At 41.4% G+C, this 25645-nt stretch overlaps 1 protein-coding gene across 1 annotated transcript in view; it reads left to right on the top strand.

The window, feature by feature from the left end:
• Positions 1-25645, top strand: part of FAR2 (fatty acyl-CoA reductase 2) — a 119585-nt gene that overhangs the window by 74538 nt on the left and 19402 nt on the right. The window contains exons 3-4 of the mRNA XM_084877144.1: positions 1960-2135; positions 4776-4955. Coding sequence (XP_084733270.1) covers positions 1960-2135; positions 4776-4955 — 356 coding nt within the window. The remainder of the gene's footprint in view (positions 1-1959; positions 2136-4775; positions 4956-25645) is intronic.

Below are 25645 nucleotides of genomic sequence, written 5' to 3'. Positions count from 1 at the left end.
TTGAAATCAAAAGTCAATATATAGAATATAGATTGAGACATCATTTCCTGAAATAACAATTATCTCCTATAACAGTAATGCTGTAAATTAGTATTTGGGTGCTGTTCAACATTACATTAGCTGTCTGAAAGTACAGTATGGTGTGGAGTATCCTCTGCCTTTTAGAGTCACAAAAAAACAAAGGAAATAGAAAATCTGTGTATAGCAACTTACATCAGACATGAGAAACCCCATTGCTAGGAGGATGGACACTGAAATCATCTTCCCCTTCTTACTGTCAAGCAGCCAAAAATCATCACAGCCAAAGTCAAAGATTCCACAGAACCTTAAATAAATTTTTGTGTGAATAAAATCTATCAAGCAGATTGAAAAAAAAAAAAAAGGCTTCCACAAATTTAGTTATTTTTAGATTTGAATTAACACTCCATGGAAAAGACTGACCCTTTGCAGAAAAATAGTAGCTTAGAGATAGAGTATCTGAACTTGCCAAGCAATATGTGAATTTAATTTCCTTCTCTAATCACCTTCATAAAACTCCCAGCATGGCCTCTGAATATGGTCTTGCCTGACATACATGAGCCATGATTCCTCTGGCTACCTGAGATCAACTACTTATTACCCAAAGAAAAGCCTGGGGTAGATCTCTCACGGAGAGAAGAAGCCTGCTACTAAGGATGAAGGAATAGATGAAAACATTCTTTGGTGGTTAAAGGGTAGAAGAGGACTGCCTCTGCTATTCTGTTTTGATTAAAACCACAGATGAGCCGAAACCGGTTTGGCTCAGTGGATGGAGCGTCGGCTTGGGGACTGAGGGGTCCCGGGTTCGATTCCGGTCAAGGGCATGTACCTTGGTTGCGGGCATATCCCCAGTGGGGGGTGTGCAAGAGGCGGCTGATCGATGACTCTCTCTCATGGATGTTTCTAACTCTATCTCTCTCCCTTCCTCTCTGTGCAAAATCAATAGAATATATTGTAAAAAATAAAAAAATAAAAAATAAAAATAAAAAAAAAAATAAAACCACAGATGAATTTTCTCTGCCCTTAACTTTTCTAAACATTCAGCCTTACATTTTTGCCCTCTCCCCCAGCTGTTAACATATCATACCAATATTACAGTAAAATTCCATTTTTACCAAAATAAGTTGGAATCAAGATCATTTTATTAAAATCATATTTCCTGATAAAATAGAAAACACCAATTTAATTGAAGAAGTTCTCTGTGGAGGCGAAAGTAGAGACCTAGATCCAAGTGAATAATTGTAATGAAAGTCGAAGCTGCCACTGCTCCTTCCTTTGCCCTTTATAAATTAGAATATTTTTAAAAAATCAATTATAATTCCATAAAAGGTTCATGAGCTCACGTAATTATCTAACTTGGCAATAACTGCCATTTATATTAGAAAGAGGGGATATAAAATTTGTATTTGTTTTAACCATTATAAATGTGCTTAATTTGTTTCCAATTATGTTTATGTTACTAGGACATCTTGTTAATCTGGCCAGTTAAACATGTTGTTTTGAATTGATCCTCATGAGACTTTGCAATGCCTGAAAATTTATATAGGCTGGCAATTTTGCACTGAAAACAGTATTTTTCAGCACAAAATGGAATCACCACCATGTATAAACACAGAGATGCCTCCCAGGGGAGGAGCAGAGAGGGCCGGATACATTTAATTTACTATCACTCCTCCACGCTGCAGGAACATTCAAACACACTTTTTTCCTGCTTATTAGAACTGACTTTTTTCAAATGCTTATCAGATTATGAGGAGCAGGCATGATCCCAAACATGAATTGCACAAAATTAAGCAAATGCTCTTGGGATGCCTTCTTTGAGTGATATTACAACTACTAGTAAAACCCGTTTTTTAGAGTTAGGGTGAAACAGGTCCGTGAGAACAAGAAAATGTGCTGGAGCTGGTGATCTTTGTATATTGATTTATATTTATGTTTCAGCTTTTTGAAAAAGCCAAAGAGGTCTGTCCCAACGTGCATGAGAAGATCAGAGCGGTTTACGCAGACCTCAACCAGAACGACCTGGCCATCAGCAAGGGGGACATGCAGGAGCTGCTCTCCTGCACCAACATCGTCTTCCACTGTGCCGCCACCGTGCGCTTCGATGACCACCTGAGGTACTTCCTGTCCCCTCTCGTGGCTTCTATGGATATGTGTGTGTGCATACACGTGTGCATGCACATCTGTTTTGTAAATCTGTGGTTTCTGTTGTTGATTTTTTTTTTTTTTTAAAGAAAAGGTAGGCCCAATGAAAAAGTACAAAGGAGTAAAAACTTCTCCAAAATCTCACATGCCCAGAGCTAACCACTTAACATTGTGGAGAACATTCATTCCAGTTTTCCCTTTTTGTTTTCTTTCTTTTTTTTCTTTTTTCTTTTTAAATATATTTTTATTGATTTCAGAGAGGAAGGGGAAAGGAGAGGGAGAGATAGAAACATCAATGATAACAGAGAATCATTGATCGGCTGCCTCCTGCACGGCCCCCTCTGGGGCTTGAGCCTGCAACCCAGGCATGTGCCCTGACCCCCTCCCAACTGGGAATAGAACTGTGATCTCCTGGCTCATAGGTCAAGGCTCACCACTGAGCCACGTCAGTTTTTCTTTTTTCTTTTTTCTTTTTTTATATATATATATTTTATTGATTTTTACAGAGCGGAAGAGAGAGGGATAGAGTGCTAAAAACATCAATGAGAGAGGAACATCGACCAGCTGCCTCCTGCACACCCCCTACTGGGGATGTGCCCGCAACCAATGTACATGTCCTTGACTGGAATCGAACCTGGGACCTTTCAGTCTGCACACCGACGCTCTATCCACTGAGCCAAACCAGTTTCAGCGATGTCAGTTTTTCTTTATGGAGCCTTAGTAAAATAGATTTGTGTTCAAATCTACAACAAAGTCATCATATTGAGAAGATTTTTGCAAACTGCTCATTTATTTTTTTATCTTTCATTGTTTATTATAATTTATAATGACTACATAATACTCATTTGTACACATATGTAATATATTCAGCAAGTTCTGTATAGGTAGATTGTCCTAATTTTTCACTATTGTAAACAACTCTTCAATGAACACCTCTGCACATAAATGTTTTTTTTATATAGTACCTTTGGGTGCTTCCCTTTGGGTACATACTAAATGGAATTGTTAGGTATGTATCAAATGTGCCCAGATTAGAAACAGATTATAATTTGTCATATAATGCTAAATCGCTCTTGAAAATATGGTATCAATTTACACCATCAGTATGCACACGATTCCCCATTTCAACACCCACCACCATGCTCTATTTTAATTCTTTAATTCTTTTTAACATTGTTAATTTGATCATGGAAGTGACATTATGAGTTTTGATTCTTATTTCTTTGATAATTAGGTAATTTAAATGCTGATTGGGATTTTATTCTTTTGTTCAAATACCTATCCACGGTTTTTGCCTTTTTTTCATCTGAAGCATTTTTTCTGATAAATTTTAAGATTTCTTGAAAGATTTAACAATTCGTGTTTTTTAAAAGGCTTCAAATATCTTAGCAGTTTACCATTTATCCTCAACTTTATTTTTATTATGTATGAAGTTATTTGAAATTTCTTCTAGTATTTTTATTGTTTCATTTTCACATTTCAATTTTGTTTTGTTTTTTTGTTTTTTTTTAATATATTTTTTATTGATTTTGTATAGAGAGGAAGGGAGAGAGATAGAAAGCTAGAAACATCAATGAGAGAGAGTCATCGATCAGCTGCCTCTTGCACACCCCATACTGGGGATATGCCCGCAACCAAGGTACATGCCCTTGACCGGAATCGAACCCGGGACCCTTCAGTCCCCAAGCCGACGCTCTATCCATTGAGCCAAACCAGTCTCGGCTTCACATTTCAATTTTGACCCATTTAACATTTATTTAGCTATCAGGGGGAATAAGAAGTCAGGAAAGTTCTGTAAAAAGAAGAGTGGGGTAGGTGTGAATGTAGAGTAACCTTTTTTTATTATTTCTAGCTGATGGTTACTTCTAAAACATTTATTAAATGATTTATTTTCACTTATTTATTTGAAAGGAAACTTGTAACATATTAAATTATCATTTTTAGTTTTATTCAGCTTTCTCTTTCAACATCATAGTATTTTCATTACTATAATTTTTATTTTACTAGGCAAATATACACACAGATCATTTTTAATAGGATTTTCTTGACTATTCTCACCTGCTGTACTTCTTGACTAAACTTATAATAATTTGCCAGTTTTTTAAAGGTTTGGAAATTTTATTGGGATTACCTTGAATATGTATATTCATTTAGAAAAACATTAGTTCTTTCTATCCAGGAACAATATATTTCTTTATATTTATTCAAATTTTTTGTCATGACCCTTTTGAAGTTTTATCATTTTTAGTAGAGCCTATTTGTTTATTATTAATGTGATATATATTTAACTGTTGGGTTTTGAATCTGTGCCTTTCTTCCACTATATTTCCTAATTGTTTTTTTTTTTTCTGTCCTTACTGGATTATCTTATTGTCCATCCAACATTTTTTAGCTGCTTCTGATATACACTGATGTAATCTGACATTGGGTTTGTGACTGCTTTACATCTATTAATGTTATTAATGTTTATAACTGTGAATTTTTTCCCCTAATTACAAGGCTAGAATTTCAGAGCAGTGCTAAGAGGAGGGATCATAGGTATACTTGACCCTCTTTTCACCAAGAAGCATGACACAGGCCCGGTGTGTTTCTTTCTGCCTAATTCTCTCTAGACATGCCGTGCAGCTCAACGTTACTGCCACCCAGAAGCTCCTGCTCATGGCCAGTCAGATGCCAAAGCTGGAAGCCTTCATACACATCTCTACTGCCTTTTCCAACTGTAACCTGAAGCACATTGATGAAGTCATATATCCATGCCCTGTGGAGCCAAAAAAAATCATCGACTCTATGGAGTAAGTTGGCTCAAATGAGGGGACAGGAGTGGGCAGATTGTGTTCTTCTTTGATTCTTCGTTGTCACTCACTAATGAGATGGCCAAGGGGAACACCCTTGAAACAACGTGCTTTGAAATGGGGCTAGCTTTAGCTACCCTGTCCCTGCAAGTCCCTCCATCCCCAGGTCTTGTTAAATAGCTCAGTCTTGCTATGTCATTTAGGATTGAAAGAGGTACTTGGGATACTTTACATAGAAGTGGTTTCTTCTTAATGAACTCAGTATTATCACTAAAAATATATATAGTATACTACAGGCCTGTTGCACGAAATTTGTGCATGGGTAGGGTCCGTAGGCCTGACCAATGATCAGGGCCTATTGGGGCCTTCCGGCTGCCAGCCAGGGCCTTCCTTCATTTCACAGAGCCCCCTGCTGGTCAGCACATGTCATAGAGAGTGATTGAATTCCAGATCTCCCAGTTGAACTCCCAAGGGGACACTTTGTATATTAGCCTATGAAAGGTCAGAAGGAAAGTTTTGGAGATTGACAAGACTTCAACTTGAGGCTTTTCAACTTACTGGCTGTGTGATGATGCCAAGCAAGTTCTTGACCTCTCTGAGCTTCAGTTGCTTCATTGTAAAATGAGGCTAATAATAGTGCCCATCCTATAGTTATGGTGATAAACTGATAAACACAAGCAATTGTTATAGTGTGAAGGGGCATTACATAGCAGTAATCAAAAGGTTAGTAAAGAAAAATGGAAAGAGAAAAGGATTCCTCCAGATTGGGCAGGAGTCAGTCTCTTGACCTGTTTGGCCAAGATACACTTTCCTTACTTTCCTATTGTGCAGGAGAAATAATATACAGCATTTCCCCTTCTTGCCAACTAACAGGAACCACTTTATTCTTAGGACGTGGTCGCAGTCTCAGAATAAGTATGCTTCTGTTTTCTGCTTCTTTGTTCTTCTGCTCTATTTACTAAATTTACCTTGTTACTTTTTTTTTGCTTTTTCCTCTGCATAAAAAATATTAGAGTACAGAAAATAGACTATTTCACAGTGAATTTTTCAGATTTTAATGTCATATACTACTGTATTTCCATTTAAGATATACTCTTCAAAAGGAAGCATTAGCTAAATCGAGAGTTCATTCCCTTCAGGGCCAACATTTTTATCTCATGCAGCTCTGAGGATAGATATTTTTACCTGTCATAAAAAATATCCAGGACAAAGAGGAATGAAAGTCCTTCAAAGGACCTGGCGGTGACTTACAGTTGTTAATAAATCATGCTTTGCTTAATTGGTGAAAAGAAAGCTCTCAGGTTGGGGAGTTTGTCTGGACAGAGAGAGAAAAGACACGCTGATGCCCTAGGTCAGTACAGGGAAGTCTAAAGCCTCCGGGCATTTTCAAGGTTGAATCGAGTTGTCAGTGAGCTGCCTCCTTAAAAGTGCTGTCTCTTGGTGCATATGGTGCTTACATATGAATATGCCCAAGAAAGGGCCAGACCTCCTTTGATTCCAGGCCCTGGCACTGAGAGTCCACACTCAGTCTGCTGCTGACCCCTCTGACACCTGAGGTTACAGCACAGTCTGAGGCAGCACAGTAGTCTCTGAGAGTCCCCCAGAAAAAGAGGGAGGCAACAAAACATTCCACTCAACCACAGCGAGAGGTTTCTCCAGGTACTTCCCTGCCTCCAAACCGTGTCCAGACACTCAACACCCCTGGATTTCAAAGCAGGTATTCAGCCTTTCCCACACTCCCCCACTATATGTCAGCCCCTATAGGCAGGTGATTGCTACATGATGTTTGATCAGACTCTCATTGACACTTGTACAAAATTTATGTTTCTGTCATTTGCTTCTCTCCAAGGAGAATAATTATTTAAATAAATAGGCAGCCAAACAGAACTAGGAATGAAATTCAGCATATAATTTACCATTCTATTTCTTTTTTTAACTAGGATGAGAAAGGAGCTGGTAGAGACAGAAAAAAAAAAAAAATAGAAACACCCATATTCCTTTATAAAGATCTTCTATACCACAATACCCCATGCCTTCACATTTTTGCCAATAAGTTGTGCAAAATTTATCTCTTGTGCTCTGTACTGATGCATTTTTCTTGTCTAGGAATTCTTGTAAGGCCTAAAATTTCACATTTAAATATAAGATCATTTATGTCCTTGAAGACTTCATAGTTACTGGGCTTGGAAACAAAGAAAATATATAGAAAGAGAGAAATATCAACACAGGGTGAGGTAGGATAAATACTAACTCTAACAGCAGTGTGTGATGCAGGGGTTGAAGTGAGCATCAACATCTGGCTTGTAATATATACACATAATTTGTTAATATACCTATGTGTGTGTCTGTATATATATGTATATGATATCATGTATCATACCTCTGCAGAACACACTTTGAATGCAATTAAGGAATTTAGGTATTTTTTAAAACAGGAAAAAAAGTCATAACCACCATTTATTAATTCAAAACTTTACATGTGGGACCACCTGTTCAACTACACCTCTTGGCTCTCCCCTTCCATTTGAGCCACAGTCACACAGAAATAACCGCACCTCTAACCTATGGACACAGACACTGGGGTGGTGGGGGCTTGCCCAGGGTGGGAATGGCTTTGGGTGAGGTGGGAGGGTGTCAAGTGGGGAAAAAGGAGACATATGTAAAACTTTAGACAACAAATAAATTTAAAAAAAGAAGTAACCGTCCCTCTCTCATACCACCTGCCTCTGCTTACTAAGCTCTGTTCCTAAAGAGGACTTCACCTCCGCTTCAGACAGCAAAACTCTCCCCTGGAGTCCCTCAGGCTTCGGAAGCCCCGTAGTACTACCTGTTCATTCTCAATACTGATTGCTAATCTGTATTTTCCATTAGATAGGGAAGGGCAGTGCCACAACCTTTTGCAGCAAGGACGCAGAATCTGGAGAAGGGGCCGCACATAAATGGACATACTAGACAAGAAATATGCATTTAGAAGACATGGGAGAAAGGTAGGCAGAGGCTTCACTTTAGTGGTGAACCTCCCTGTACCTTCGGACCCATCAGCTTTTTATTCACATTGATGCTTTAGTAAAGCAAAGAGACATCTCAATGGTAAAGTTTGGTAAACAATAAAAGGATGATCAGGTTAGGGGATCACCTTCAGATATTCAGCCAGCAGCAGGTAATCATATGCAGATTTTCAGCTCTGTTGAATATCAAAGTCCCATCAGCCTTCTGAGGGACTCCTCCCATCTACATGCGAACCACTTTTTGGTCCTTTCTCCCAGCATATCCCCCTTTTTGTTTTAATACATTTCAGAGCTTTGATCTTTTTATGATTTTTAAGTTCAATGAAAATGATTGAGTTCTTTCATGTCCTTTTAAAATTGTTGACAGGGCCGAAACCGGTTTGGCTCAGCGGTAGAGCATCGGTCTGCAGTCTGAAAGGTCCCCAGGTTCGATTCCGGTCAAGGGCATATACATTGGTTGCGGGCACATCCCCAGTAGGGGGTGTGCAAGAGGCAGCTGGTAGATGTTTCTCTCTCATTGACGTTTCTAGCTCTCTATCTCTCTCCCTTCCTCTCTGTAAAAAAATCAATAAAATATATTTTAAAAAATAAAATAAAAAATAAAAATAATAAAATTGTTGTCAGGTATCAAAGGAATCAGTCTGCAGTAAGCTCCTTTCTGGACCAACAGTTCTTTGAGTCCCTTGCTAATCACTGGCCAACAGTTTTTATGGGTTCCCTTCTCAATCACTGTTCCCTGTGACATGACAGCAATAATATTCCAGTTCTGGGTGGTGAACAAATGGTGGGCAATGACAATGCAGGTCCGACCTTCTTTGGCTTTGTCTAGGGCAACCTGTACCAATGCACAGCTGATGCATGCTAGCTTGGCAAGGCCTCTTTAATACCATCTCTGAACTGTTTCTCCTCTGTCTTGTCAGGGCATTGCCCCAGCATATATGCTTGGGGCAACTGCTATCTGTGGTTGGAGTAGTCTGGTCAGTTCCTCCCTCAGAACCATTGTTGCAGGAATCCACAATGGCTTGGAAGAGTTTTCTGGAAATACATAAGCATATCTTCAACCAAAGGTTAATAAAAGGACCTTTCTATAAACTTGACTCAGGATCTTCCCATATAATTAGACCATTTTCCTTTGGCTCATTCTGATACCATGTGTGTCTTGCCATCATCATTACAAGAAAAAAAAAAAAAAATCTTAAAGTGAAAAAATTTAAAATAATTAAGGCTTGATGTAATTTACTTACATGAGATTACTCCACTATCCCCCCTTTTTTGTTTTAAATTGGGAACATGCAAGTGGGACATTCCTTGAATTTATTGCATGATAAGCAGGTTTACTATGAGATGAACCATCAGTAAGAAATAGTTAATACTCCAGGAATAGGTTCCTGCCTAGTACAACTAAGTTCCCCTGAATATTCACTTATTTCAATTTGCCAATTTAAATCACTCTGAAATAGGCTTCTTTTCTAACTCATTGAATTTCTGTGTTTGAGTGTTTGAGTACAATGGCACAAGATTTGTTAGAAAAGCAAAATGAAAATTACTTCCTTTTCTTTTTGAGGCCTAATACATTGACTTTTGATTGCAATTTTCCAGATATTTGAATGAAATATTCTTCTGTTTTTTCTCCCAGAGCAATTTCTAGGCCATATTTAGGTAATTTCTTTTAAAAAACCTTTTTCTTTCTTTTAAACAGAACAACAACCTTGGTTGTTTTTTGGATGCTGGCCAGTTCTGCCATGCCTACATTTCAAGTGACTCTCTTTTTCTAATGGTGACTTACTAATGATGAGATTTATTGCTTGAATAATAACTTTTCGTTTACCTCATAAATAGTAGTGGAAGATATTTTAAAATTTCTCCTTTTTATTAAGCTTAAAATTTACTTTTAAACAGTATTTCTTTTGGCTAGTGCTCATTTGCATATGTATGCAAATTTTTACTTTGACCTTGTTAAACCCAATTGCTTATAAAAATATTGGCTTCTCATATAACTGAGCTTATATGAGATCTTGATTATATTGTAAAAAGCTAATTTATTAAGTAATTAAAGTAGGCATCTTTATTAAAAAAGTAAAGTAAGAAAACTTATACATTTGACCTATGAAGTAATAGATGCTGTCTCCTCCCCTAGTCTATTTAAAAAGCAGGCTGCCTGAGGCTTTTGTTTTTTAAAATCCCTCTGCTGAATAATCTGGTTTTGCTTAAGAAATATTCAGCAAGTTTGTCTTGCCCTTGCTTAGAGGTTGAAATCTTTATAACATTTAAAATATATGTATATATAAATAAAATATAGTTATTAATTTTTATTTGATAAAGCCTTCCACGTGATTTCAAGTATATTAAATTGGCCTAATTTAGTTCAACAATAGTTCTTTTAAGAAAAAAGAATAAATCTTGAATCATTCCAGGGCCCTTGAAATGTCCCAAAGCTATCCCTCCATTAAAGTCTTGAAATTTAACTTGGAAAGACTATCATTCATATATATATATATATATATATATATATATATATATATAAAAGATTATATTATATAATCTTTGTAATTATTCTAAAAGATATTAAATTTAAATTGGTTTTTATATTAAAATTTAGTTAAGATCATAGATTAATCCTCCTTTTTAATTAGACCAATTAAGTATTATATCTTAGGTTGAAATTTTATCACACATAGTACACATAAAGACTACAATAAATTTTAAACTACTAATTTCTCTAGAGAAAATACAAGATTTTCTCAAAAATAAAAATAAATTTCTATACTTTATGTATTTTGTTATCACAACTATATAATTTCTCCTAACTAAATTTGAACTTTAAACTCTTAGAAGCCTTAAATTTTAAGTGGCAAGTTAAATACCTAGCCTTTCTTAGATTAATAATAACTTCACATTTTCAAAAATACCAGACATATTTAATTAATAGATTCAATTCTGTCATCTAGATTTTTCATATGTGAGGCAAACTCAGATTAATATTTCAGTATTTTGTCATTTTAAAATACCTAGATATTTAATAAGTTTTATTATTTAATTCAGTAAACTCCAAAGCTTTAAGTTACCAAAGACTTGGGAAGCAGATCTGTAGCTTCTTGAATGTAAAACTGCCACATTCTTTCCTTAAAGATAACATCTAAGCTTACTGCTTTGGAAAACGTGACCAGCTCCCTACTCCATTAAAATACCTATAATTATCACTGAAAAGCTCCGCCACATATTCTTCATTTTAGTTACATCTATTTATTTATGTTTCAACAAATTTAATATTTTAAAGCCAATTATTACCATCTAAGGCATTTGCTTTGGAAAATTCTGTAACAGAGATAACTTACTGACTTTTAATGGCCTTAATGGTAACCCTGGAATGCAGTCCATTATTATTTAAAAACTATCCATTATTATGGAAACGCTAATATTGTTGCCTAAACCCAGCCTGTATATCTCCTTTGGGTCATTTTTTCCATCTTTTTGATAATAAAAACAGTTATGGATTTATTCTATATCACTTGTAAAGAGATGGAGCTCAGTTCGAGAAGCCATCCAAAATCAGACGGGGGTGTGCCTTTTCTCTTAAACTAGCCTTTTTCTCTTGATGAGTACAGAAATCCCATATGCATCCCCAAACTCTGCAAGTTTTAAATGATGGACAGGGAAATAAAAACATGGCTAAAAGGAGACTTTTAATGGTATTCTCAGGAGCGGGCATCCATTTTACAGGATCACCAAAAGACTTAGTAATTAATGGGCCACGTGTCTCCCAACCCCCACATCCTGTTTGCTCTGGGGAAATTCAGTAAATGGCCTGGCCACTGAGGTTTCTTTTCCCATTAAGTTAAATGAAAGGCTTGCTTAATAGCCTAACAATAACAACAAAGAGAGATACAAGTATCATTAATATATAGACAAGATTTAATAAATCAAAGTTCTTTTCCTGGATCTTTTCTCTCCATAGCTTTGACTAGCCTTTAAAGTTATTTTAGCTAAAATCTGCTTGTCGCAAGGCATCATGTGGTAATTTTCAAACAAAGCATTAAAGAGTACCCCTGCGAGTGAGCTGACGGCGCCACCCTCGCTAGCTGCCCAGCCTTTCCACACTAGAGGCAGAAGATTTTAGTTACTAGACTTTTGATCCCCAATACAAATTAGGCATAATGTAATTTGAACAAGACCCCACATAGTTAAATATGACAAGGCCACTGTTTTCTTGAGCCTGATTTAAGAGAGTACCTTTTGACATTTTAATTTCTTTATAATTTTGCCTATATATATAATTGATTTTTTACAGAGAGGAAGGGAGAGGGATAGAGAGCTAGAAACATTGATGAGAGAGAAACATTGACCAGCTGCTTCCTGCACACCCTCCACTGGGGATGTGCCCACAGCCAATGTACATACCCTTGACCAGAATCGAAACTGGGACCTTTCAATCCACAGACCGAAGCTCTATCCACTGAGCCAAACCGGTTTCAGCTATAATTATGCCTTTTAACCGAATTCTTCTCCATTATGGTATAGCTTGAAAAAGACATCCTCACCCACTTTGGAGCACAAATTCCAAAGTTGGTGTGAGCTTTATGCGCAGTGAATCGTCCCACCTGTTCGGGGATCCCCACCTTTACCAGTGAACTTCCTTTTTTGCTCCAGCAAATCTTCTCCGGTCCCTGTTCCGAGGTGCATAATTGCAGCAACCTTTTGCAACAATTGTTCAGGAATCTGGAGAAGGAGCCACACATAAATGGATATACTAAACAAGAAATATAAGTTTATAAGGCATGGTGGAAAGCCAAGCAGAGGCTTCACTCTAGTGAATCTCCACACCCATCAGCTTTTTATTTACTGGAATACACATCTACCCTTTAGCAAAGCAAACAGCCATTTCAATGGTAAAGTTTGGTAAACAATAAGAGGATTATCAGGTTAAAGGATTGCCTTCAGAAATTCATCCAGCAGCAAGTAATCATATGCAGATTTTCAGCCCTGCTGAATATCAAAGACCATCAGCCTTCTGAGGGACTCCTCCCATCTACATGCTAACCACTTTTTGGTCCTTGCCTCCAGCAGGGCAGGTGTCTGGCTCTTTCTTGCTCTCTAATGCCAGCACATAGTAGGGACTCAAATATTTGCTGAATGAATGAAAACTTTTTAAAATATGTTTTTATTAACTTGAGAGAGAGAGAGAGAGAGAGAGAGAGAGAGAGAGAGAGAGAGAGAGACATCATTATGAGAGAGAAACATGAAGCAGTTGCCTCCTGTATGCACCTTGATCAGAGACAGAAGCTATAACCTAGGTATGTGTCCTAACGGGGAATCAAACTGGTAACCTTTTGGTGCATGGGATGATCTCAACCAACTGAGCTGCCCTGGCTAGGCCATGAATGAAAACTTTTGATGGCACTAGATGATGATTGTTCATACTGCTCTGGCTTGTGGTGTCGGGATGGGATGGGTTGATGTTTGTTTTGACAAAAGCAAGAATAGACGACAGAATTTCATAGCTAGTTGATATTTTGGGATGTGAAGTCCTATGTGTAAAATAACTAAGCTCATATATTACCCCTGTCTCTGCCCATTTTTCTTCTTAAACTTCAATTAAAACCAAAGTGTTAAAAGTCAATAACACTTTACGCAACGCCCAGCAACCCATCACTATTACATCATAGTCCATGACTGTTTCAAGGACTCCTGTATCAGATGGAATTTCTTGAAGTTCAATAACACCAAATATCATTAAAGTTATTCTGAATAAATATTAATTCACCTAAGTTACTCTGTTGATGAATATATTTATTCTCAGCCTTCTCTGTTTTTTTTAATGGGCCCAAGGTTAACATAATAAAATTATTTCCCAAGACTTAGTTTTCTAATTCCTTGAAAATTTTTATTAACAATAACCCACCAGATCTAATAAATGTCCTTGTTCTTAGTAATCCAGCTCATAAAAAAAAAAAAAAAAAAAAAGAACCAGGAATTAGACAAGATCTTAAAGCTATACTCTGGGCTTTATGATCTCAAAACAATCACGCATGTAAATGTGTTAACTAGATGGAATATTTTCACAAGGTATCCTATCTAATAAAGAGGGAATATGCTAATTGATCCTCACACTGTTGCAAAGATAGCAGCACCCACAACCAATAAGGAGGAAATATGCTAATTGACTGCCCCCCCATCAAAGATGGTGGCACCCACAGCCAATAGGAGGGAATATGCTAATTGACTGTCACACCCTCAAAGATGGTGGACCCATAGCCAAAAGATGGCAGTGCCCATTCCCCTTAGCCCCGCCGGGTGGTAGGTGCATGACAAGGCCGTGCCTGCCCCCAGGCGGGCCCTGCTGCTCCACACACCTGCTTCCAGATTCCCCCAGTCCCCTTCGATGATGGATGCCCAGCTGCCCAGGGCTGCTCGAGGTTCAGGTAACCAGGGATGGCTAAAGCTTGCGCTCATGGCAGTGGCAGTAGCAGAGGTGTGATGGGGCATCTCCTTCCCCTAATTGCTGTATCGCCTCCTACCCCTGAGGGCTCCCAGACTGAGAGGGGGCAGGTTGGGCTGAAAGACCCCCCCCTCCAGTGCATGAATTTTCATGCACCAGGCCTCTAGTCTACATATATATAAAAAACCAACGACCAGAATGCTGTAATGACAGAATGGCTGGTCGCTATGACATCCATTGCAGCCAGCAAACCACCCAAATGGGAGGGTGGGGTGGACCAGCCAATCTTTCATGGCCCTTCCCCCGAGCCAGCCTGCTCCGGATCAGCCTCTCCCACACCCATCAAGGGCAAGGCAGCCAGCCAACACTCCCCCTCCCCCCCCCAGCTCTTCTCAATGGCTGAACCCACCCCCTATTGGTCTATCCCACTCCAATCATCCTGCAGCCCCTTCACCCATCTACCCTTACCCCACTGGGCCCCCTCCACCCCATCAGCCTTCAGCCCCTCCCCTGGCTGGCCACCCCTGTTCACACCCCCCCCCCCATCCCAATAGGGGGTGGGACCAGCCAGCCAAACTCCTGTAGCCCCTCCCCCATATGGCCCCACCCCCAATGGTCCCTGACACTTCAATCAGCCCACAGCCCCTCCCCCCAATCAGCTCCATCCCCAATCAGGGGCAGGGCCAATTGGCCAACCATCCATGGCCCCTCCCCCAGGAGCTGGCCCCAATTAGCCCCCCATCCCATGTGGGGGTGGAGCTGGCTGGCCCACTGCCCACAGCCCCTCCCCACAACTGGCCCCACCCCTGATCAGCCCCCATCACCCTGACTGGCCTGCAGTCCCACCCCCACCCAGCTCCACCCTTGACCAGCCCCCCACACTAATCGGGTGGGGCTGACTGGCCAACCTCCCATGTTCCCTCCCCCAGTCATTGACCCCAAATTGGTGCTCCCACACCCTATTTGGGGGCAGGGCCAGCTGGCCCACTGTCCACAGCCACTCCCATGGCTTACCCTGACCCCAACCACCCCCCCACCTCAATTGGGGGCAGGATTCACTGGTCAATCATCCTTGGCCCCTCCCCCAGCTGGCCCAGCCCTGATTGGGGCAGGCCTGCCAGCCAACCTCCCGCTGTCTCCTCCTCCTGACAGGCCCTGCCCTGATCTTCCCTGATTGGGGCCAGGCCAGCCAGACCACACCCAGGCACAAATTCGTGAACTGGGCCTCTAGTACATATATAAAATCATTACAATGTACACTGCAGATATTTTATAATTTTACTTGTCAATTATACCTTAATAAAGCTGAAAAATAGAATAATAAAATAAAGAGAATCACGCATAAAATGAACTTATTTTCCCAGAAAGCCAGTTTAATGGGAATTCCAGTCTGGGAAATAAAAGATGATTTGTACTTTTTTCCCAAAAAAACTTTCCTAGTTGCCTAAGCCCAAATGATCCTCCTCAGTGTTGTTAATAAAGGGAATGGGACTGTGAGCCTCAATGTGACAAGTACCACCCCTGCCCCATCCTTCCCAGCCCACCCCATTTCCTGTCCCGCCCACAGCCCACCGCTCCCTTTCTCCACTCCCTTCCTTCAGCGCACATCTGAAGCTTCCAGAATCCTGAACCATTCCCAAAAGATAACATTTGACTGTAGAAGTATAAAAAATTCAGCATAAACACATTTTAAAATTAAAACTTCAATGAAGAGTTAATGCTTTTAATTGACATGACAAGCATGGCCATTAATCAGTATGAAGCAATTGCTTTTCTTGGCTCTTATACCTGTCTTGCTTCTGCCCCTCATCACAACCATGACAAACATTTTATCCTGAGGTGTGCGACCATACTGACTCACCTCTGCCTTTATATTTCCAACTTCTGCATCGTTGGTGACATTCATCTTTAGGAACTCATGTGCATACATGGACCAGGGATTAATAGTGAAATTTCACTTTTCTCAGTGCAGCTATTTTTTATTTTTTAATGGATACAACTGATCAGAAAAGATAAGGTGTTGGGGCTGCTGCTGTCCATTTTTTTCAGGCCAAGGTAAATTAGTGGAGCTAATGAGGGAGTAAAGGGCTTTTACACCTTTATAAAAACCTTAAGTAACTAGTTAGGAAGTAGAAAAATGGATCCATACATATTTACTGCTTTATTTGACATGCAGAGATCAATTCAGTAAATATGCACTAAGAAGGGAGCAACTATTGTCAGCAGACACATTCAGATAATTCCTTAACATAATATTGTAGGGTTGATATTATTGCTGCGTAATAAGAAAGGCACAAATGCTGAGAAAAGCTAAATAACTCTTTTAAAGGCTCTCATCCATTAAGTCATAAAGAGAATTTTCTCTATAGCCATGCGATTCTGGCCACGTGGTTTTAGTCTTTCCAGTTTACCCACAGACTTGGCAGTGCCAGAGGTTAAAAGGTACTTTCTAAAGGCTTTTTTTAAAAATATATTTTATTGAGTTTTTACAGAGAGGAAGAGAGAGGAATAAAAAGCTAGAAACATAGATGAGAAACATCGATTAGCTGCCACTTGCACATGTGCCCACAACCAAGGTACATGCCTTGACCGGAATAGAACTTGGGACCTTTTAGTCCACAGGCCCACACTCTATCCACTGAGCCAAACCGGTTCCGGCAAAAGGTACTTCCTTAAGATATAGATTATGCTCTCAAGGAGCTCACAATCAAACACAAACAGAGCAGGGTAGAATTGTATTTGGGGAGTGGTGGAGAAGGTGGGACATATTAATTTGATGGAATTGGAGGGAGTGGAAAGACTATTAAGACAGGCATGGGAGATAGACTTGGAAGAACAAGTGGGATTGGGGTGCATGCTATGCAGAGCAACTGGAGCCAGGAAACCTGGGGCACATTTGGGATACAGATGTCAGTCCACTTTGGTAGCATACCTGCTCTGTGCAGGGAAGCCATGAGCGATCAAGCTGGAAAGATAGGCTGGGGCCCTGCTGTGAAGGTTGCAAATACCACCTGAGAGGATTGTGAATACCAAGCAGAAGACTGCACGTAGCTCTGTAGGCAGTGGGGATCCATTGAAGGAGAGCCGTGTGTGTGTGTGTGTGTGTGTGTGTGTGTGTGTGTGTGTGTGTGTGTGTGTGTGTGTTTCTCTCTCCAGCGCGCACACACACTGGAGAGAGAAACAGAGAGTCATAGAGAGAGAGAGAGATGGGGGGGGGGGGGGGGAGCTTTAGTCAGTTGTTTTATTTTGCTTAAATTAAGACTTGGATGAAAGTGAGCTGTAGGTAATATGGTTATGGATGGGGAAGGATTGTACATAGATTGGCTTGAGGATCCAGTGGTGGAGCGGACCAGAATGGGCATGGCAACACATTAAAAACAAAACAAACAAACAAACAAAAAACACCTTTGTGAATTTGGAGATACAATAAAAATGGTAATGCTTTGCATATGGGCCTTACACATATTTAATTAGCTACCAGATTAGAATATGCATATTGTCACAACTTGCATTTCTATTACCAGGCTTTTTTTTTTTTTTTTTTTTTTTTTTTTTCAGAGCCGAAGGGAGAGGGAGAGAGAAATAGGAACATCAATGATGAGAGAGAATTATTGATTGGTTGCCTCCTACACACCTACTGGGAATAGAGAGCACATGTGCCCTTGGCTGGAATTGAACCCAGGACCCTTGTCTGCAGGCTGATGTCTATTCACTGAGCCAAACCGGCTACGGCCAGGAATTTACTTCTTTTAAACTTTCATTATATTGATTTTTTACTAAAGAAGCAATGCCTTTCTGAGAGCTAATCCCAATTTAAGTCTTAATGATTTAAATATGTGAAGTGGAGTTCTTTAAATTAGTAATTCCCCAATTTGCCGGGCCATGAGAATCACCAAATTATTGGGTTTATCAGCCCTAAAAAATGGAATTAGTGGTTTCACAGTGATACCTTAGAACCATCCTGGGAATCTGGAAGTTTATCCGAGGCCTCACGTGAGTGATTTATGAGCTGGCCGATCTGGGAAACGGTGTGTTAAAAGTGCTTTCTTGTTGAGCAGTTTGCATCAGCAGTGGGGTTCACTCCTGTTCTGTAACCAGTGTAGCCTCTTTTTCCCACGCCCCTACCTTCCGGTGTCCTTTAATTTATTGATGGTCTAATTCAATAAAAAGTCCTCAATAGATTTGTACGTACTAAAAATCACACTTTTGAAGCTACCAGGTCACCCAAAGCCACAGCTAATTTGCCATGTGGAAAAAAAAAAAGAAGAAAAAAAAAAAAAAGGTGTTTCTTGATTTTTTTTACTTTTCAGATTACATTATCTAAAGATGGCATCTAAGTAACTGACACAAATTTGAAAATTCTGTGTACTTTTAATATGACCAAGTTGAATAATTGTCATGTTGTCAGGCCACTGGAGACCAAATTAAGTGCTCAATACATTTGGAGGAAAATACAAAGGTTCATTCAACACAAGCTCAGATATATTTTCTCTCCCCGGTAATATATTTAATTTACCCTGAAGCCAACACTGACAAATTAAAGTTGGTCAAAATATACAGAACTTCTTCTTTCAACACTTTCTCCACCACCACTGCTCCATTCTCTACAAAGTCATCCCCTTTCCCACAGTCTTCCTACAACCTCAGCTCCTTCTGAGTCCACCCATTCCCTCCTATCATTGGCCATCTCAGCTTACCAAAACCTTCTACAGAATGTAAATTGGCCAATCAAGACCATCCTCTGGCAGAGCACCCATTTACTGATTAAATAGCTGGTTCCTGGGGTAGAAACAGAGATAAAAAGCATAATCTATACTCTACTGGAAAAGTGGGGAAACAGACTGGTGAGCAAGTACATAGAACATGATGATTGCATTAATCAAGGGTAGAACTAATTCAGATGAGAGGAGAGAACAGACATTCATTACCATGAGGCTTACTCTGAAAGCTTTGCCTAGTACACTGGTCACCTTGCCCTGCTTAATGAATTAAAAAATTAAGGGGAAAAGTATATATTCTCACTGTCTCATTTATTAAATACAATACATAAATTATGAAGTCACTAGAGAGCCTGTGCATGAAATTCGTGCATGGAGGGGGGTTGGGGGGGGTTGTCCCTCAGGCCAGCCTACACCATCTCCAATCAGGGACCCCACAGAGATCTGGCCTAAACTGGTAGTCAGACATCCCTCTCACAATAGGGACTGCTGGCTGCTAACTGTTCACCTGCCTTCCTGCCTGCCTGCCTGATCGCCCCTAACTGCTTCTGCCTCCCACCCTAATCACCCCCTGCCAGCCTGATTAACATCTAACTGCTCCCCTGCCAGCCTGATCATGCCAACTGCCCTACTCTGCCAGCCCAATTGCCCCAATAGCCCTCCCCTGCTGGCCTGAGCACCCCCAACTATCCTTCCCTGCTGGCCTGGTCACCCCCAGTGGCCTCCCCTGCAGGCGTGGACACCCCCAACTGCCCTATCCTGCCAGCCTAGTTGCCCCCAACTGCCCTCCCCTGCAGGCCTGGTCGCACCTAACTGCCTTCCCTACAGGCCTGATCTCACCCCCAACTGCCTTTACCTGCTGGACTGATTTCATCCCCAACTGCCCTTCCCTGCCAGCCTGATGGCCCCAACTTTCTTCCCCTTATGGTGTTGCTGCCCACCCCTGCAGGCCTGGTTGCCCCCAGCTGCCCTCGCCTGCAGATCTGGTCAACCCTAACTGCCCTCCCCTACAGGCTGGGTCACCCCCAACTGCCCTCCCCTGCAGGCCTCATTATACCTAACTATCCTCCCTTGCAGGCCTGGTTGCCCCCAGATGCCCTCCCCTGCAGGCCTGGTCACTCCTAACTCTTCACCCGTGTCAACCTGATCACACCCAACTGCCCTCTTTGACAGGTGTGGTTGCCCCTAACTGCCCTCCCCTGCCAACCTGATCTCACCCCCACTGTCCTCCCCTACAGGCATGATCATTCCCAACTGCCCTCCCCTGCCAGCCTGATCTCATCACCAACTTCCCTCCCCTGCTGTCCTGATGGCCCACAACTGCCTTCCCTTGCTGGCCTAGTCACACCTAACTGTCCTCCCCTGCAGGCCAAGTCGCCACTTTATGCCCTCCCCTGTAGGTCTGGTTGCCCCTAACTGCCCTCCCCTGCTGGCCTGGTTGCCCCCAGCTGCCTTCCCCTGCAGACCTGGTCATGCCCAGCTGCCCTATAGTGCAGGCCTGGTCACCCCTAACTGCCCTCCCCTGCAGGCCTGGTCACACCTAACTGTCCTCCCCTGCAAGCCAAGTGACCTCCAGCTGCCCTCCCCTGCCAGGCTGAACACTCCCAACTGCCTTCCCCTGTAAGCTTAGTCACCCTCAACTGCCCTCCCCTGCCAGGCTGCATGCCCCTAACTGCCCTCCCCTACCAGCCTGATTTTTCCCAACTGCCCTCCCCTGACGGCCTGATCTCCCCTGAACTGAACCTCCCCTGCTGGCCTGATGGCCCCCAACTGCCTTCCCCTGCTGGCTGATCTCTCCCCCAACTGCCCTCCCTTGCAGGCCTGGTTGTCCTCAGCTGCCCTCCCTGTAGGCTTGGTCACCCCTAACTATCCTCTGCAGGCCTGGTCACCCCCACATGCCATCCACTGCAGATGTGGTCACCCCCAACTGCCCTCCCTGCCAATCTGGTTGCCCAAAACTGTCCTCCCCTGCCAACCTGGTCGTGCCCAACTGCCATCCCCTGCTGTCCTGATCTCATCCCCAACTGCCCTCCTCTGCTGATCTGGCTGCACCCAATTGCCCTCCCCTGCAGGCAAGTTTGCCCCTACCTGCCCTCCCCTGCAGCCCTGGTCATCCCCAGCAGCCCTCCCCTGCAGGCCCAATCACCCCCAACTTCCCTCCTCTGCAGGCCTGGTTGTCCCTAGCTGCCCTCCCCTGCAGGCCTGGTCACCTCTAACTGACCTCCCCTGCAGGCCTGGTTGCCTTCACATTCCCTCCACTGCAGGTGTGGTCACCCCCAACTGCCCTCCCCTGCTGACCTGGTTGCCCCCAACTGCCCTTCCCTGACAACTTGGTCGTGCCCAACTGCCATCCCCTGCCATCCTGATCTCATCCACAACTGTCTTCCCTTGCAGGCCTGTTTTCCCCTACCTGCCCTCCCCTGCAAACCTGGTCTCCCCCAACTTCACTCCCTTGCTAGCCTGGTCATCCCCAGCTGCCCTCCCCTGCTGGCCTGGTCATCTCCAGCTGTCCTCCCTTGCCAGCCTGGTTGGGCCAACTGTCCTCCCCTACACCCTTTGTCATCCCCAGTTGCCCTCCCCTGCAGGCCCAATAACCCCCCAACTGCCCTCCCCTGCTGGCCTGATGGCCCCCAACTGCCCTCCCCTGCAGACCTGGTTGCCCCCAACTATGCTGGCCTGATCTCTCCCCCAATTTTCCTCCCCTGATGGCCTGATCTCACCACCAACTGCCCTCCCCTGCTGGCCTGGTCGCCTCCAACTGCCCTCCCCTGCTGGCCTGATCTCACCACCAACTGCCTTCCCCTACAGGTCTGGTCACCCCGAACTGCCCATCCCTGCCAGCATGATCTCCCACAACTGCCATCCCCTGCAGGCCTGGTTGCCCCCAACTATGCTCCCCTGCTGGCCTGATCTCACCACCAACTTCCCTCCCCTGCTGGCCTGGTCGCCCCCAACTGCCCATCCCTGCCAGCATGATTGCCCACAAATGCCCTCCCCTGCTAGCCTGTTTGCCCCCACTGCCCTCCACTGCCTGCCATCTTGTGGTAGTCAACTTGTGATGATGTGAGGGCGTCGTGGGAAGTCATGAGAACCACCCAGGCTTTTATTCATATAGATGAATGATATTAAGAGGCTGATTCAATAAGTTTTAAACCAAAAAGGTAAATAATATTTAGAGGAAATTGTGGGCATGTACACACACACACACACACACACACACACACACACACACACACATTGCTTTTTGAAATCTTTAATAACTTTTTGCTTCCTTCTAATCAATTTAAGAAGTTTAGAATTTGGGACCAGTGTGTTCAAAACGCCTTCTTGAGTGTGCCAATGGGCATTGGGTTAATTTTGGAAATACCCTTTTTTTTTCATGCTAACTTACCTGCTGTTTTTAAAATGAATGGAGAACAAACCACAACAGCAAATCAAAGTTGGGTAAAGAAGAGCATGAATTGATTGTACACCCTGAAAACGACATCAGGGATGTGCGTACTTGTTACCCTCCTCTCTGTGAAGTGGGGAAGTGCCGGGTGAAACAATGGCCTGTTTGGCTGCATTAGAAAATATTTTTTTTCAGAATAATAATTTTATTTTATTATTTTTTAAATAAATCTTTATTGTTCATATTATTACAAATGTTCCTCTTTTATTTCCCCTCCATCAGGTTCCCACCCCACCCTCTGCCCTTTCCCCACCCCCCATTATCCTCATCCATCGGTACACAGTTTATGTTCAGTTTCTTCCCTCACCCCCCACTCCCCTTTTCCCCAAGAATCATCAGTCCACTCCCCTTCCATACCTCTGATTCTATTATATTCACCAGTTAATATTGTTCAACATATTTTTTAATTCCCTTGGTTTTTATATTCACTTGTTGGTAGTTACGTATTTGTTGTTCATAATTTTTATCTTTATTTTCTTCCTCTTCCTAAAGAAAATATTATTTTGAAACCAATGACTGCCTCTGTAGATTTATGCTCCTTGGTTGTTTCACCAAAAATAAGAATCCCTTAGGTTGATGGGCTCATTTTGTTTTATCAAGAAGCTTTAAGTGCAGTTGTGTCTATTTCTATTGGTCCTCATCATAACCTAAACATTTAGAACAGATGTAATCATTGCCATTTTTACAAGAAGAAGAAGAAGAAGAAGAAGAAGAAGAAGAAGAAGAAGAAGCAGAAGAAGAGAAACAAGAACAAGAATAAGAACAATGAGAAGAATGAGAAGGAGGAGAAGAAGAACAAGAACAAAAACAAAAACAAGAAGGAGAAGAAGAACAAGAACAACAACAACAACAAAGAGGAAGAGGAGGAGGAGGAGGAGGAGGAGAACAACAACAACAATGAGGAGAAGGAGAACAAGAACAAGAACAAAAACAAAAACAAGAAGAAGAAGAACAAGAACAAGAACAACAAGAAGAATGAGAAGAGGAGGAGGAAGAGAAGAAGAAGAAGAAGAAGAAGAAGAAGAAGAAGAAGAACAACAACAACAACAACAACAACAACAACAAAAACAACAACAAAAACAATAAGAAGAACAAGAACAAAAACAAGAAGAAGAACAACAACAACAACAAGGATAGGGGGTAGAGGGGAAGGAGGAGGAGGAGAACAAAAACAAAAAGAAGAAGAAGAAGAAGAAGAAGAAGAAGAAGAAGAAGAAGAACAACAACAACAACAACAACAACAACAACACCACAACAAGAACAAGAACAAGAACAAGAAGAAGAATAACAACAAGGATAGGGAAGGAGGAGGAGGAGAACAAGAAGAAGAAGAAGAAAAGGGGAAGAAGAAGAAGAAGAAGAAGAACAACAACAACAACAACAACAAGAATAAGAAGAACAAGAACAAGAAGAACAAGAACAAAAACAAGAAGAAGAAGAACAACAACAACAACAATAGGATGAGGAGGAGGAGGAGAAGGAGGAAGAGAACAACAAAAACAAGAAGAAGAAGAAGAAGAAGAAGAAGAAGAAGAAGAAGAAGAAGAACAACAACAACAACAACAACAACAACAACAGCAACAAGAAGAATAGGAAGAACAAGAACATGCTGAAACCAGTTTGGCAACAACAACAACAACAACAAGAATAGGAAGAATAAGAACATGCTGAAACCGGTTTGGCTCAGTGGATAGAGCGTCAGCCTGTGGACTGAAAGGTCCCAGGTTCAATTCCAGTCAAGGGCATGTACCTTGGTTGTGGGCACATCCCCAGTAGGGGGTTTGCAAGGGGAAGCTGATCGATGATTCTCTCTCATTGATGTTTCTAACTCTCTATCCCTCTCTCTTCCTCTCTGTAAAAAAATCAATAAAAATATATTTCTTTTAAAAATTAAAAAAAGAAGAAGAACAAGAACAAAAACAAGAAGGAGAAGAACAAGAACAACAGAAGAATAGGAAGAGGAGGAGGAGAACAAAAACAAAAACAAGAAGAAGGAGGAGGAGGAGGAGGAGGAGGAGGAGGAGGAGGAGGAGGAGGAGGAGAACAACAAGAAGAAGAACAAGAACAAGAAGAAATTAGGGTTTATTTTTTCTGGCCCAGTTTTTGTAACTTGTATGTTCTTGCTGGGAGAGAAATGGTCTTAGGTTAGTTAACTCACTGTGGCCCCCAGATAAAATGAGGTAAAGGTAACATTATTATAAGGATGGAGAACTGCCTACATTATTTCACATTCTCTGCCAACCCTCAGGTGGCCATATAATTATTTTTTCTGAGTATTTGGAGTTGTTTTAAATTTATCTTTATTGTTGAAATCCTTACAAATGTTCCCTTTTTCTCTCCATTGGCCCCCTCCAACTTATCCTCTCCATGCTTTCACTGCTCTTTCATCTATCCATGAGTTATGCATATATGCATGTAAATTCTTTAGTTAATCTCTTCCTGTCCATCTTCACCCCCATTCCCTCTGAGGTTCATCAGTCTGTTTCATGCTTCAGTGTCTCTGGATCTATTTGGTTTATCAGTTTATTTTGTTCATTAGATTCCACATATAAATAAGATCATGTGATACTTATCTTTCTCTAACTGGCTTATTTCACTTAATGCATACTCTCCAGGTTCCTCCATGCTGTCTTAAAGGATAAGATATAGGTTTTTCTTTTATAGCTACATAGTATTCCATAGTGTACTAGTCAGTGTACCACAGCTTTTTAATTCTAGGTACTTCTCAAACTTTCCCTATTCAATTTAAACAAAAGGCATGTGAGTATCTAGAAAGCATTCAATACTAATAAATAGCTGCAAAGAAAAAAAAATCCTAGACAATGCTTATGTTCTACTCCAACATCAAGGGAGAGGTGTTAAAATGGAGAGTGGAGTTTCTGAACAAGTGCTGGTGTAAACACATCTTAACTGTTCACCAGTATGCAATGGGAGCAATGTGGTAACAGCTAAGATTTTTCTACAATCAAAATAGTATGACTGAGCTCAGTTTTATAAGACAGAAATAAATGTGTCAATTCACACTAACACAGTTAAGAAATCTAATTTTTAAAAACTATATTATACCAAAAATTTGA

The sequence above is a fragment of the Pipistrellus hanaki genome (genome assembly GCF_964339955.1).
Source record: "Pipistrellus hanaki genome assembly, chromosome: 3".
NCBI lineage: Eukaryota > Metazoa > Chordata > Mammalia > Chiroptera > Vespertilionidae > Pipistrellus > Pipistrellus hanaki.
This window is presented reverse-complemented; position numbering and strand designations above follow the sequence as displayed.